A 14,115-nucleotide genomic window follows, 5' to 3' on the forward strand; every position below is an offset into this window, starting at 1 on the left:
CTAAAACCCTAATTTTTAAAGTCATTGAATATATATTAATAAAAAACATAATTGTTTAACTTAAATATGATTGTGCTTTAAGCATGATATTAATATATTTTATTTTTATTCAAGTCTCACTTCATTCAATATATGAGCTAAAATTTTATCTAAGTATGCCCATATTAATAAAAGGCTTAACCTAAACCCAATTTAATATATATATATTTATATTATTTTTAATTTAATATTTAATATCCTATATATGTAATTGTATTAAAATTTTTAATTTATATTTATTAAAATTTTATATGTAATTGTATTAGCATTTTTTAATGTTGACATTGTAGTAATATATAATATTATTATAAATTTAATTTTTATGTATTATAAATTTTATAATACATAAGAATTACATAATATACAAACATTATAAAATTATATTTTTACAGTTTGTGCATATAATATACGATGCAATTTTTTAATCCATTTACATTTTATGCAAATTTTTAATCCATTTACATAATATACGCCAGTAATATCCATTTACATTTTTCGCAAAAACCTTAGCATTTGCCTTAACACATTTTTATCGCCTCACACTCTCTGTTTTCACTTAGTTTCTGATTCTTCACTTTCATTACTTCAAACTCTCGCAGCGATGAGACCTCCAAGAGGTAAGTAACCAACGTCTTTTACGTTTCCTATAATTTTTAGTTACAGACTCTCGTTATGTCATTCCTAATGGTTTAATCATGTTTCAGGCCATGGTGGTGGTGGGTTTAGGGGCAGAGGTGATGGTGGAAGAGGGAGAGGAAGAGGAGGTGGTGGAAGAGGTGGTGATAGGGGCGTAGTGCCATGAAATCCCGCGGCAGACTGGTGTTTGATTGTTTCTGTTTTCTTATAGTTCGATGGAACAAAAAGATTCTCCAACTTTAGTTGACAAAAACTTTCCTCTTTCCTCTTTTCTCTTGTCATTGTGAAATCATTCTTTCGCTAGATCCATAGAAGTTGTTTATTAACTAGAACTTGGTTTTCTGCATTCTTGTTTACAATTATGGCTATCGGTTCTTGCTGTAATGTTATAGAGGAAAAAGGTAGGTTCTATTTTATCTATTTTCTTCATTGTGTTAAACCAGAAATATTATAATGAATGCAGGATGAAATATTATCTACTGAAGTAATAAAATAGAGTTCATTAGTTTTCATTCTTATTGAGAATCAAATATGTGAGTTGAATCCTAATGCTTTCAGGTTGTGAATTATGTTGTGTAAATTATACTAGGGTTCCAAGTTCCAACACCAGAAGTCCAATGTTGCTGTTGTTGATTTGTGGAGGAGGTAAATTGGTCCTTTCATACACATTTAATATTCTTTATAGGGATAGACACAGTGGTATTCCCAGTCTGACTTTGTTTAGTGGGAGAAAATATGATGATTAGCACTCCGTCTACACTTAAACAACAGCTTTTCTAATTATGCTGGAAATGGCAATGGCAATGACAAGGAAAATGTTGCTGGGGTTTTGGAGACCAATGGGGATCTTAAACCCAAATTCCAAGGGGAAAAACGAGCTATACAGGTGCATCAATTCTCTTTAATATAATTTTAGCCCTTTGTGCTTAAATCTTGTACTATTTCAACTTTAATTTGTGTTATGATTATTGTTCTTTTAATTTCTAACTATTTTCCTTTCTCTTCCTCCGTAGCCATAGAATTTGCTGTTTTCTGTTGGTTTTGGGATGAAGTAGAAGCTCTCTTTAAAAACCATTCTCTGTCTGACTCACGTTATCTCCCGAGATATTTATCTATGATTTTATATTATATTTTAGTTCTTGATATTAATTCAGTTGAAAAATGATTAAAATCATTTTTTTACAAAATATCAAATGCCATATAGAGTGTCTTTTTATCTTTGAACTTAAAGTATAACTTCAATTAAAGTTTTTTTTTCCGTAATGTTTTGTTTTGTAAATATAATTTATATATTGAAATTGAGAGATCTTATATAATATAATGAACAAAAAACTATTGCAGGCTGTAATAAAATATATTGAAAGTTTATATATTACTGGTACTTAAATTATATCTTCTTTTTTTTCTGTCTTTAAACTTTTCTAGATAAATTATATTTAAGGTTATAAAACTATTAATAAATTTATACTTAATTTAAAGTTGAAACTATTTAAAAATTTCATGAAAGTTATTATTTAAATAAGTTTTTTTTCTTTCAACAACAGCAACATTGGACTTCTGGTGTTAGATGTTAATTTGGGATCACCATTGTGTTGACATTAACATTCAAACATGAGAATGAGACAGCTATATTTGAGATGAACCTGCATGATATGTCTTCATTCCTTTGCAACCTTCATCTTTAAATAAATATACATCCACACACACATAAACACATATATTTTTTCAGTTTGAATTCATATAACTTATGTAGAGAATTGTGAGAACCCTGTCATGTTGGATGCTCCCGTCTCTAGAGGTGTTGTAGCTGCTGAAGCTGGTTCACTTACTTTCATGGTACGAATTCATTTTTGATCACCTTCTTTTTCTAGAGTTGACCTATTATATATTGTTTTCCATTGAATGTATATGGACACTCATTAAACTTCTTCCCAACCTTCTTTAGTTCTTCCCTAGGATAGGAGTCTACTAGTAAATATTTTTCCAATTATTTTAACCTTTTTCGTGAGTTTACTGTTTAGTATCAATTCCATTGCAAGATATTATAATTTTTACATTATATTTTCAATGATGCATGTAAGATTAGTTGCCACAGAAGTCTGGTATTTTAGAAACACAAATGATATTAGGTTGGCAACACTTTTAGGTAGTATTAAACTTATGATAAAAAATGCCATGTGATCCAGGTTGGTGGCTCTGAAGATGTGTATCTTGCTGCAAATCCTTACTCCTCTCGATGGGAAAAGAGGAACTGCAAGAGGCTATTGATTTTATATCTCTGTTCGGGTAAAGTGGGCTTTGTGCTTCAGTCAGAGCTGCCTTGGTTCTTAGTGGTAGTATGGGTTCTATCTAATTCAAAAATGAGAAAGAAAAGGAAAGAATGGGCAGATAATGTATCTTTCAAAAATGATGAAAGTGCCACAAGTAGAGTCAAAACTAAGAGTGTTTTGTTTCAAGATTCAGTTCCGAACTCAGGTTTGGCGGTATCTCCATAGTAAATCTGATTTGATAAATTTACAATATTATTCAATAATTAATCTCCTTCTTGTTTCTCCTTTTTCTTTTATTGAATCACTTGTTTATCCTCTGTTCTTACATTTTTTTACCACCTGCAGGTTTCTGAATTTAAAAGGAGCTTAAATACTGTAAATTCTGCATGTAATGAGGTATATCATTAATGTTGTTGATGACGGCAGTGTTTATTCGTTCTTATCTTACAACTTTTGTATTGGTTATATAGGTACGAAATTTCCTTAAATTGAAGGATCTCATGAAGAAAATTCTCTATCTGGGAAATACATTGAACCAAGGAACTGCAAGGGGTAAGTGGCATTCAATTTCTCCTTTTGGCTTCAGTCTTTGATGCTACAATTGCAGCTTGTAAAAAGATTATGCAGAGAAAATATTACTAGCTAAACAACATGTAATGTATTACTAAAACCAATTAAGGTTCGCTTGTCCAGTCCTTGCATTATCTAAGAATTGGGTAATATTCAAATCAATCAAAAACTAGTTATTTATTGAACAGGTAAAAAACCAATTATTTTTTTCCCTTTTTCTTAAATTAAAGACCATGCCATTAAGGTAAATGCTTATTATTGTTAACTATTAATTATATTAACTATTTATTTTACATTAAATTAATGTTTAAACATAAAAAAATAAAATAAGAAACAATCAAACCAATTGGTTTAACCTGTGGTCCAGTTTCTTTAACATTGGCATTTATGTCCTTTAATGTCGAACTTCTACATTTATGTCTTTCATTTTGAATTTTTAGATGATAGTAGTGTCAATCAATTCTTTGTCCCTTGTTATGCTATTAGTTCCTTTGTTTTGCATTTTCTTTTTTTCTTTTTTTGCCAAAGCCACTTGTCCCAGGTGTCATGTTTTTTTATGCAACTTTAAATTTAAAGTTGAACTCAGGGAAGAAATAAAGATAAAAACAACTAACATAGTGGATCAGGAAAATGCTTTGCCATGAGCTGCTTTCTGTTTGACTTGTTTACGTATCTAAATAATAGATTGTTTGAGGATAGGCCATGGATTTGGTGATATTTTTTATTTAAACTATGTAGGTTTTAGATGCAACGCCTGTAAATGCAAAGGCACATGATTAATAACATGATCAATGATTTTTGTCGAAACAAATTCTAATTCTTGCATATATGATTAATAACATGATTAATAACATGATTAATGGTTCTTCAAATTTTCCAAATGTGTCTTTAAGGTGCTCGAAAATGTCATATTAATGTTGTCCATATATGATTTGAATGCTGGAAATTTACAGCATTTAGTTTCCTGCTTGAAGTTGATTAAACCATGCTGTAAATGCAAACATTATGCTGTTCACATGCTAAATTAACCATTAGTGAGCTTAAAATTGATCTATTCGAATGTGTTAAATTCATTGTTCAATGTGATGTTATTTCTGCTAATGTATTGAGTATATTAAGTTGTGCAATTTGATGTTATATGTGGCGTTAATATTGACTTGTTAATTGCATATTTTATTATTAATTTGATGTTATATGTGTCATTCATTAACTTTTTTTTTCTTTTTTCTCAGGTTTGAGTTTTTGTTGGATACATGGTCCAGGATTAGCTGAATTCATGCATAGTGACGACTTGTTTAAGCTAACTGTTTATCTTAAAGTGTGCATTCTATCATTATTTTGTTCTATTTGTATTTTGTTAGATTTCTGGTGTAGTATGATAAGTGCGGTATTTTGTTTGGCGGGATGTATTTATATCATAGATTATTCTTCTTCTCAATATTTTGATAATGAATTTTAATTTTTTTATATTTTTCAGGACTTTTTTATAATATTTTATTTTTTTTAATTTTTATGACCTTTAGCGGCGTTTGTTGGAAAAGCGCCGCTAAAGGTCCTGACTTTTAGCGGCGTTTTTTCAAATAAACGCCGCAAAATTTTGCAGCGCCGTCTATAGCGACGTTTTTTGCGGCGCTTGCAAAAACGCTGTGAATAGTTTTAGTGGCGCTTAAAGGCGCCGCTAAAGGCCTAAAAAAACGCCGCTAAAAATCAGTTTTGCTGTAGTGATCGTTGCGTTATTTTGAAAACAATTATCATTTTGGAAATGTGCCCTAAGTCTAACCCATTTTGGATTGTTATCAGTAAAATATAGGGTATAAAATAAAATAATCCCAGAAAAATAATTAAAATGGCATTATTATGACCCAAAACCAAATAATAATATTAATTAAGATAAAACTTATAAAAAAATAAAATAAACCGGTTACTTATTGCAATTAAAAGAAACAGAAACAGTAGTCTGGCCATCTTCGAGTCCCTTGCAGCTCCAAACCATCTAAGCTTAGGGATTACTTGCACAGTTAGAAATGGGGTGAGTTTACGAAAACTCAGTGTGTAACCCCCAACAACAAACAAACAGTGAATAACATAGTGTCAGTACAATCTGGGCCAAAGCCCTATTCAGTAACAGTACAGTCTGGGCCTTAGCCTTTAAACAGTAGCAATATGGGCCTAAGCCCTAATTCAGTCTCGACATATACTGGGCCGAAGCCTTTTCATAAATCATATCACTGGCTGATGCCTTTACTGTAAGCGGTATGGCCCATAGGCCCATTTCAATATCACATGCAATATCAATGAATGTATGCAAGCCTATTTGGGGAGACTACTCAACCCACCATCCGCTACTCTCCACCAGTACCAACCAACACACCATGTGGGGAATAACTCAACCCACCCAACCAAACTCTCCACTGGCAGCATAGTTGCTTTATCATATAAATGGAGGCCTAGCCTCTTTTAATAACTGGGGCAAAGCCCTTTTTGGTAAACTGGGGCAAAGCCCTTTTCGGTAAACTGGGGCATAGCCCTTTTAGCACTTCCTCCATTTATAAAACCCAACCCATGCAACATGTCATGTATGCAGAATGTCATGCCCATATTTGAATCAAACAATCACAGTCAAGTCATTCATATCACCAACATATATTCACAATCAAATCCATCAACCACACAGTCCAAGTCAGTCACTTGCCCACAAGGGCAAAACAATCATTTTTCATATTATAAGGGTAATTTCATAATTTTACCAAATATCAGGGTTTTCCATGTTCATTAACAATTATCAATATTTCCGAGTGTTTAAACAATGATCTTTAACCCACTTTATCGAATTCGGGCTTTTGGGCCTAAAACCCCTAATGGCTAATTTAGCCCACTAAGCCTGCTTAATCCAAATTTTCAACAGTACTAACCGTGTTAACATGCAACTTTTCCAGATTCCATTTTCTATCAGTTTTACCCAAATGGGCCCGAAAGCCCATTGGGCCCGATTCCAGCCCATTGAGGCCCAACTTACCATCGTGTACAAAATTGCGCTCTTACCTGCTCTGTAACACCCCTTACCCGTACCCGAGGCCAGGATAAGGTACGAGGCGTTACCGGACAAACATACAAACATTAAACTAAAATACAGGCCATAAAATTTCATTCATATTTCAAAACGTTCATTCACTTACACATAGTCCCTTATTTGAGTCTACGAAGTCCCTTATTTGTATCTACGAAGCCCAAAACATACTTTACAAAGGTTTCGGGACTAAACCGAGAACTTACAAAAATCTTGGAAATTTCATGCTTTAAGGCTCCACACGCCCGTGTCCCAAAGTCGTGTTCCATACACGGCTGAGACACATGGTCGTGTCTCTGCCTGTGTGGAATATACTTAGGCTATTTTCCAAGCTTTGGTCAACCTTAATCTCTTACACACTTATACAAATCAAAAGCATATAACATGGTATTCATTTAATGATTAAATATTCTCAATTAAACCACAAACATAGCATTTGTATGTCATCATACATGTGTATCTCATACTCATTTTACCTTATTTATTATAGTACCACTTATACATTTATACCAAGATTATCATCTTACCAAATATCTTCAGCTTAATCATCAAGCATTCATATTTAAAACTAGATCATATCTTTATAAAATACCACAATTCAGATGCGCAAAATAACGTGTTTGCCTGAAACATTTCAATTCAACTCCATACCCAACAAGCATTACATTGAGACTAGTCATATATATATACACATGTCATGATACATATCATTTATTTCATTATATCAATATTTCATATACCATAGTTTCCATGTATTCCACATATATTTATTTTCCTCCTCCTCCTCTTCATTCCACATCCTTAATGTATATAGCATTCTTGTAAGTACGATTTCACAATTTACTAATAAATGCTCACATCAAACTGTCCACACGAGTCATAGTTACTTACTTATTTATAATTCGAGCTACAGAGCTCCAAATTAAGATCTGTAAATTTCCAATAAAACTAGACTCACATATCTTTCCACCATAAATCTTTCATAATTTTTGGTTTAGCCAATTAGTACAGTTTATTCATTAAAATTTCCCCTGTTTCACATTCTAACAGTTCTGACCTCTCTTAACTAAAAATTAATTATCTCACAGTACAGAATTCAAATAATGTTCTTGTTGATTTATCTTGAAAATAGACTCATTACGGATTTTAAAATATAATTTTAAGCCTCTAATTATTTTTATCCCAATTTTTATGATTTTCTAAAGTCAGAACAGGGGATCACGTAATCATTCTGAACCAGTCTCACAAAAACATAAATATCTCAAAATATAAAACTCCTTTTTTTTTCTCTGTTTCTTTTATATGAAAATAGACTCATTAAGCTTTAATTTGAAATCTCATTCAGTCTCTGATTCAATTTATACTATTTTTGTGATTTTTCAAAATCACATTACTGCTACTGTCCAAAACAGTTTTATTGCTAATTCACTCTTTCACACTTTCTTTGTATTAACCTCATTTTAACATACATATCACAAATCATTTTCACCACATTTCATACATTACAAGTATAGGCCTATGATCACAAGATCACCATAAAATCATCCTCATGTATAACTTACTTGTTTATAACCTTACCACATCCTAGTCACTTAATGAACACATCATTCACATAACCAAGTTCCTGCACTTATTCATCACAAAACTCACAAAGCAATACATAGAGAGTCTCCCGTTGTACACTTCGGATCAATCCTCGATACTTTATGGTTTCAGCACATAGCTCCACCCATCATATAGTTCGGCACTCTTGTACACATGGTGAACACTCAGTACCACCCATGTGACCTAGCCAATTTATCTCGTAGCTCTCTTGTCTACATGGTGTCCTTCACCTGGAACCACGCATGCGACCTAGCTACATATATCCCGTAGCTCTATTGTCTACATGGTGTACACATAGTATCACCCATGTGACCTAGCTACATCATAATGTCTTGTAGCTCTCTTGTACACATGATGTGCACTCAGCACCATACATGTGACGTAGCTACATACTATCTGTATCATCCAATCTTTCCGAAAGTTCAACTGGGATTTCTCTCTCTTTTCCAACAATTTCACCAATCAAGTAATTATACACAAATATATTTCCAATATTATTATAAAATATCATAATACAAGTAATATTGATGTATTACTTACATATAAACTTACATCTCATTTAATATCAAGGCAATAACATTAAATTACACATTGCCTTATTGAAAATCATATGAACTTACAATTTCCCATAATATCCATAATCATAGAAATCACATTTATGTATGATAATTCAATGCACTTCATGTACCATAGACATATTTTTAAATCAATTCATAAACTTGGCACCATAATCATTTAATTTAACATAATTCAATTAATTCACTAAATTTAACTTTCAAATATAAATTACAGCATTATTGCTGTATTATTATCATACCAACTTACATACTTTCAACACCTCGAAAATTATAATAAATATATCAATTTTACATTGAAACATGCATAAATTAATGCTTATTATACACATGAACTTACCTCGATACTAAAACGAACATTTTACCAACTTTCCCAACTTTCGATTTTTCTCTCATTCTAGGTTCAGATCTCATTTTTCGGGATCTAAAACATCATATTTTTCTTATTTAATTAATGTACTATTCAAAACAGTCCTCAACTCAAACTTTGGAAAAATTACAATTTGCCCCTAAACTTTTGCATATTTACACTTTTGCCCCTAAACTTTGCATATTTACACTTTTGCCCCTAGGCTCGGGAATTAAACTTCATCCCTTATTCTTATGTTTTATGACATCCTGATCACTTTTCCTTTCTATGGAAACATCAAATTATCACTCTAACATATACTTATGACTATTAGGTATTTTTACCGATTAAGCCCTTTTACTCATTTTCACTCAAAACCGAGTAGCACAAGTTGTCTAACATAATTTAAAACCTCATATTCTATCATAAAATAGAAAAATAAACACATTTCACCTATGGGTATTTTTCCAAATATGAACCCTAGCCTAAATTATTGCTAGAATAAGCTTAATCAAATTACCGGGATTCTAAAAACGTAAAGAACTTGAAAAACGGGGTTAGAACGGACTTACTATTGAGCTTGGAAAGCTTGAAAACCCTAGCCATGGCTTCTCCCATGCTAATTTCGGCCTCCATGAAAAAGATGAGTCAATTTTGGCTTTATTTTCCCTTTTTATTTCTTTGAATTACCAAATGACCAAAATGCCCTTCCTTACTAAACTTTCAAAAATTCCATCCATGTCCAATTTTTTTCCATCACTTAGAAATTGGTCAAATTTCTATTTAAGACCTCCTAATTAATATTTCAAAGCAATTTCATACTAGAAACTTCTAGAATGCAAGTTTTGCAACTTATTCAATTTAGTCCCTAACTTCAAATTGAGCACTTTATGCATAGAATTTCTTCACGAAATTTTCACACAATCATGCAATCATATCATAGACCTCAAAATAATCATAAAATAATTATTTCTCTCTCGAATTTCATGGTCTTGAAACATCTGTTCCAACTAGACCCAATTTTGGGCTATTACATGCTCCATCGATCCAAACACCGATCATATCATATCTATTGCATCTTTACGCAAAGGCAAAATCACAAGTTCCCAAAATGCTGAAATTTTAGCATTTTGGCTTTTCAGCAAATATTAATCTAAGCTACTGCGAGGGTTATTACACACCTGTTATGGGTTGAAGTTGAAACGTTTCCAAAATCAATCACCTACGATAACCACCACCTATCACTCAAACATAACTAATCCAATATCAATATATGTAAATCCTAAGCACATCAGTCATACCGAACATAAGGGCATATTCATCATTTTACCATACAGGGGTATTACGGTCACTTTACCCTACAGGGGCTTTACGGTCTTTTTACCTATTAGGGGTATTTTAGTCATTTCATCCTACAAGGGTGTCTTGGTAACTCTACAAACCAAGGGTATTTCAGTAATTTTGTAAACCAATGGTATTTCTATAATTTTTAGAAAGTCAAGGGTATTTCTGTAATTTAGTAAATTAGGGGTATTTTGGTAATTTTACAAATTAAGGGTATTTCGGTAATTTCACAAACCAGTGGTATTTTGGTAATTTTACAAACTAGGGGTATTTTGGTAATCTACCCTATAGGGGTATTTCAGTAATTTCACAATTGAGGGTAAAACGGTAATTTTGTAAATCAATGGTAAAACAGTATTTCTGTAAATCAAGGGTAAAACAGTAATTCTATAAATCGAGGGTACTTTGGTAATTTTACAAGTCGAGGGCATTTCTATAATTGGTAAATTAAAGTATTCTAAACAGGGATAACAATATGAATGGCCCTAAAGCCCATTCTCAGCCCAAATGGGCCCACACGCTCGTGTGGCCCTTTTAGCCCAAATCTAGCCACAAATATGAGATTCACCTAGCCTAGTCCAATATTTACTACACAATCAAACAACTTATCCAATTGGGCCTGTAGGCCCATTGGGCCCACATGGCCCCTTTCGGCCCATCGCGGCTCGAAGTAGCCATCCTATAGCTAGAGTAGTGAGAAATACACACTTGATAGGAGACTGGAGTTAGTCCACGCTCCGAGCACTCTTAGCCGACGCCCAACCTAAACGAGCACGCCATACAGCGAAAAGGATCAGCCAAGAAAGGTACCTTTACTCTCTTTATGGTTCTCTCTATTTAAAGCCAGCTTCGCATCCACTCTTATGTTAGCTTCCCTATGTGGGATCCTTCCAACATCAGAGTTTAAATTCAACACCAACTCTTGCTGCCCCCTGTTAGCAAAATAAATGCTCTTTGATTGCCATGAGTTTCGAACCCTAGACCTCTTTGCCAACTCTATGACGCCACCTTGCCACTTCACCACAGGCTCTTTTTGTGTCATATTTTATCCCTAATTAATTATAAGGTCTAAAGGCCAAAGTCTAGGTTCCCTTAAAAAAATAGAATAAATTGCAAGAGCCAAGGCTTGAACCCAGGCTCCCATACAACCTTAATTATGCCACTTCCACTAAACCACATTGCTCCTTGTACCATTTATTTAACACAATAATTTAAAAGGCCCTCATCCAAGCATCCAGGTTTTTTTCACTTAATACCAAAATTTTTGTTAAAGCCCAAGTTTGAACCCAAGATTTCTCCAACACTTCTCAAAGCCATTAACCACTAAAGCAAACATTTAATTGTTTCATTTCATTGCACAATTAAATACCTATATACAACCTCCTTACGGACCCCCACTTAAGGCCCAATACTTCTAGGCCCAAATTCGGGGTGTTACAAATTATGTGTTTATGATTATATCAAATTTATTTCATACGAGCTTACTAAGCTATAAATCTTACTTTGTTTATTTCTTTCTATGTTTTATAGTGAATTCAAAGCTAGCTCGGATTTGGAGATTCGTCGGAGTTCGCTTCACACTATCCATCTATCACTTGGTATCTATGAATTTTGGTAATATAAGTATATGCCATGTATAGGGACTTGGTGTTTTTGGTATATATATTTTGGCCATTTGTGTTGGCTTGTAAATATTCGGTTTGAAATGTATATATTAGCCATGTGAGTTGGCTTATGATGGTGAATTTGATGATGTATGTACAAATAGCATTTGTTTGAGTTTAGTAATTGCCTTATAAATGCTAGTTATGATGATATTTAGTGCTTGTTGAAAATGGATATAGTGAATATCAAATGGTTGAGGAATTGGTAATTAGTATGCTTATGAGTTTAGGTAATTTGATACATGTTTGAAAATGGCCATATTGATGAATGAAAAGGGTAAAATTTGTTATGTATTTGAATTGTATATTTTGGTATGGTGAGTCTTGTAATTGTTGATATTGAAATGTAATAAATGATGCTTGGTTGAAGTAGATTGAATGCTTATTAATGCCTTGTATTGGTACCAATTGGTTTGATGTAGGAATGCAGAAATTTGGGTGGCAAATTGGCTTGGTAAATAGCCTATTTTTGTCCACATGGGCAGAGACACGGGTGTGTGTCTCAGCCGTGTGTGACATATGGTTATGTTACACAGCCGTGTGTCCCCTGGTGTTGAAATTAAAATCAAGTCAGTATGCTCCACATGGCTTTACACACTGGCGTATGACTTGGCCGTGTGGCATAAGTCAGTATACCTTACAGGTTCGGCACGGCCTAGCACACGGGCGTGTATGGCCATTTTTAGGGCACACGGGCTAGCCACATGGGCATGTGTGTTGGCCGTGTGACCCAAGTTAGAGAGTTACATGGGGTCAGACATGGGTTGGGACACAACCATGTACTCCTATTTTGAATGTCCACACGGTCTATGACAAAGGCGTGTCTATTGGCTGTGTGAGACACACGACCGGGCCACACGGGCGTGTATCCCCTGTTTTGAGAAAAAATTCTAAGTTTCGTAAAAATCTCTTGAGCTATCGATTTAGTCCCAAACCATTCCTAAAGCATGTTTAGGGCGTCGTAGGCTCGTTATAGGGACGTTATGCTTGAGTTTGAATAATGTTTGCATGAAATGTGAAATTATATGTGAATTGAATGTTTAAATGTTTTATAAGTTCGATAATACTCTGTAACCCTATTCTGGCGTTGAATACTGGTGAGGGGTGTTACATGAATGCCATACGATTTCGACTTATCAGAAAAATCCTTCCCTACCACTACACTCTATAATGGGAGTTCCCTAGAATTCTCTTCTTCAATCACTCTGGATTGTGGATATATACCATCAATAATTTGCAGTTTTCACTGCTAATGGCTATGGACACACAACACATTGATGTAGGTTGAATTTGCTTTAGCTGTGGGTACACAACGCACAATTAAATGCAAATACTTACTCGTAGATAAAAGCTATCAAAAGGTTTATGGTTGAACAGTAAAACGAACGTTGTTGGAATCTACTTTTGCTATGGATACACAACAAACAATTAAATACAAATATACCGTCATATACTTCCTCTGAGCATAACGTGTCATCCCATACAATGTAGTATATTCAATTTTAATGCATACATATATTGTAACATTTAATGTTCAAACACATGACAAATCAATAACAAACTCAAGAATTTCATACATTTGATTTGACAATCATTTAAGGCATACTGTTCATACGATCAAACAAATATATAGAGTAACACATATAAAATTTATAATTTATGCAAATATTCATAGATAAGAATAAATACCACATTAATTTAGTCATTCATGGATTCTAGAATACTATATATAATCAGGAATCTAATTGCATAATTTAATTCTCTAAAAATAGTGTGAAACCTATTTAGGAACTAAACTAATCAAAACATAAAATTTTAGGTCAAAATTGTAAAATTTAAGAAACAGAGGCACATAGCCATGTGGAATGGCTCAGGACGTGTGGGTCACATGGTTGTTGGGAGGGCCGTGTGAGATGGCCCAGGCCTTGTGGGTCAGATGGTTGTGTGGAAGGGTCCAAACCGTGTGGTCTAGGTTGGGTTTGATTTTGCTTTGATT

At 33.4% G+C, this 14,115-nt stretch overlaps 1 protein-coding gene across 15 annotated transcripts; it reads left to right on the forward strand.

The window, feature by feature from the left end:
* Positions 1–508: 508 nt before the first annotated feature.
* LOC107903972 (formin-like protein 17) lies at positions 509–4,984 on the forward strand. Of its 15 annotated transcripts, XR_005930756.1 has the most exons (9): positions 510–656; positions 744–1,076; positions 1,234–1,320; positions 1,447–1,561; positions 2,429–2,511; positions 2,862–3,150; positions 3,291–3,341; positions 3,416–3,497; positions 4,748–4,953. XR_005930756.1 is itself a non-coding variant. In XM_041118160.1 (7 exons), the coding sequence occupies exons 4-7, from the start codon at positions 3,067–3,069 to the stop codon at positions 4,972–4,974; spliced, it is 444 nt and encodes a 147-aa protein (XP_040974094.1). In that variant the 5' UTR covers positions 513–656; positions 744–1,561; positions 2,405–2,511; positions 2,862–3,066; the 3' UTR covers positions 4,975–4,984. The 15 variants fall into 15 exon arrangements, 4 of the variants coding, with proteins under 4 accessions (XP_040974095.1, XP_040974094.1, XP_016685699.1 ...); XR_005930755.1 differs by having other exon boundaries at positions 509–656; positions 1,447–2,511; XR_005930753.1 differs by having other exon boundaries at positions 744–1,320; positions 2,405–2,511.
* The last annotated feature ends 9,131 nt before the right edge of the window (positions 4,985–14,115 follow it).

The sequence above is a fragment of the Gossypium hirsutum genome, chromosome A07 (assembly GCF_007990345.1).
Source record: "Gossypium hirsutum isolate 1008001.06 chromosome A07, Gossypium_hirsutum_v2.1, whole genome shotgun sequence".
In the NCBI taxonomy this organism is placed as follows: Eukaryota; Viridiplantae; Streptophyta; class Magnoliopsida; order Malvales; family Malvaceae; genus Gossypium; species Gossypium hirsutum.

Bases quoted from the DNA above. Each gene is read 5' to 3' on its own strand.
- LOC107903972 (XM_016830209.2), top strand. From the start codon at position 3,067: ATGTATCTTTCAAAAATGATGAAAGTGCCACAAGTAGAGTCAAAACTA. The intron at 3,342-3,415 runs GTATATCATTAA...TTGGTTATATAG, and splicing joins TAAATTCTGCATGTAATGAG to GTACGAAATTTCCTTAAATT. The intron at 3,498-4,747 runs GTAAGTGGCATT...CTTTTTTCTCAG, and splicing joins GAACCAAGGAACTGCAAGGG to GTTTGAGTTTTTGTTGGATA.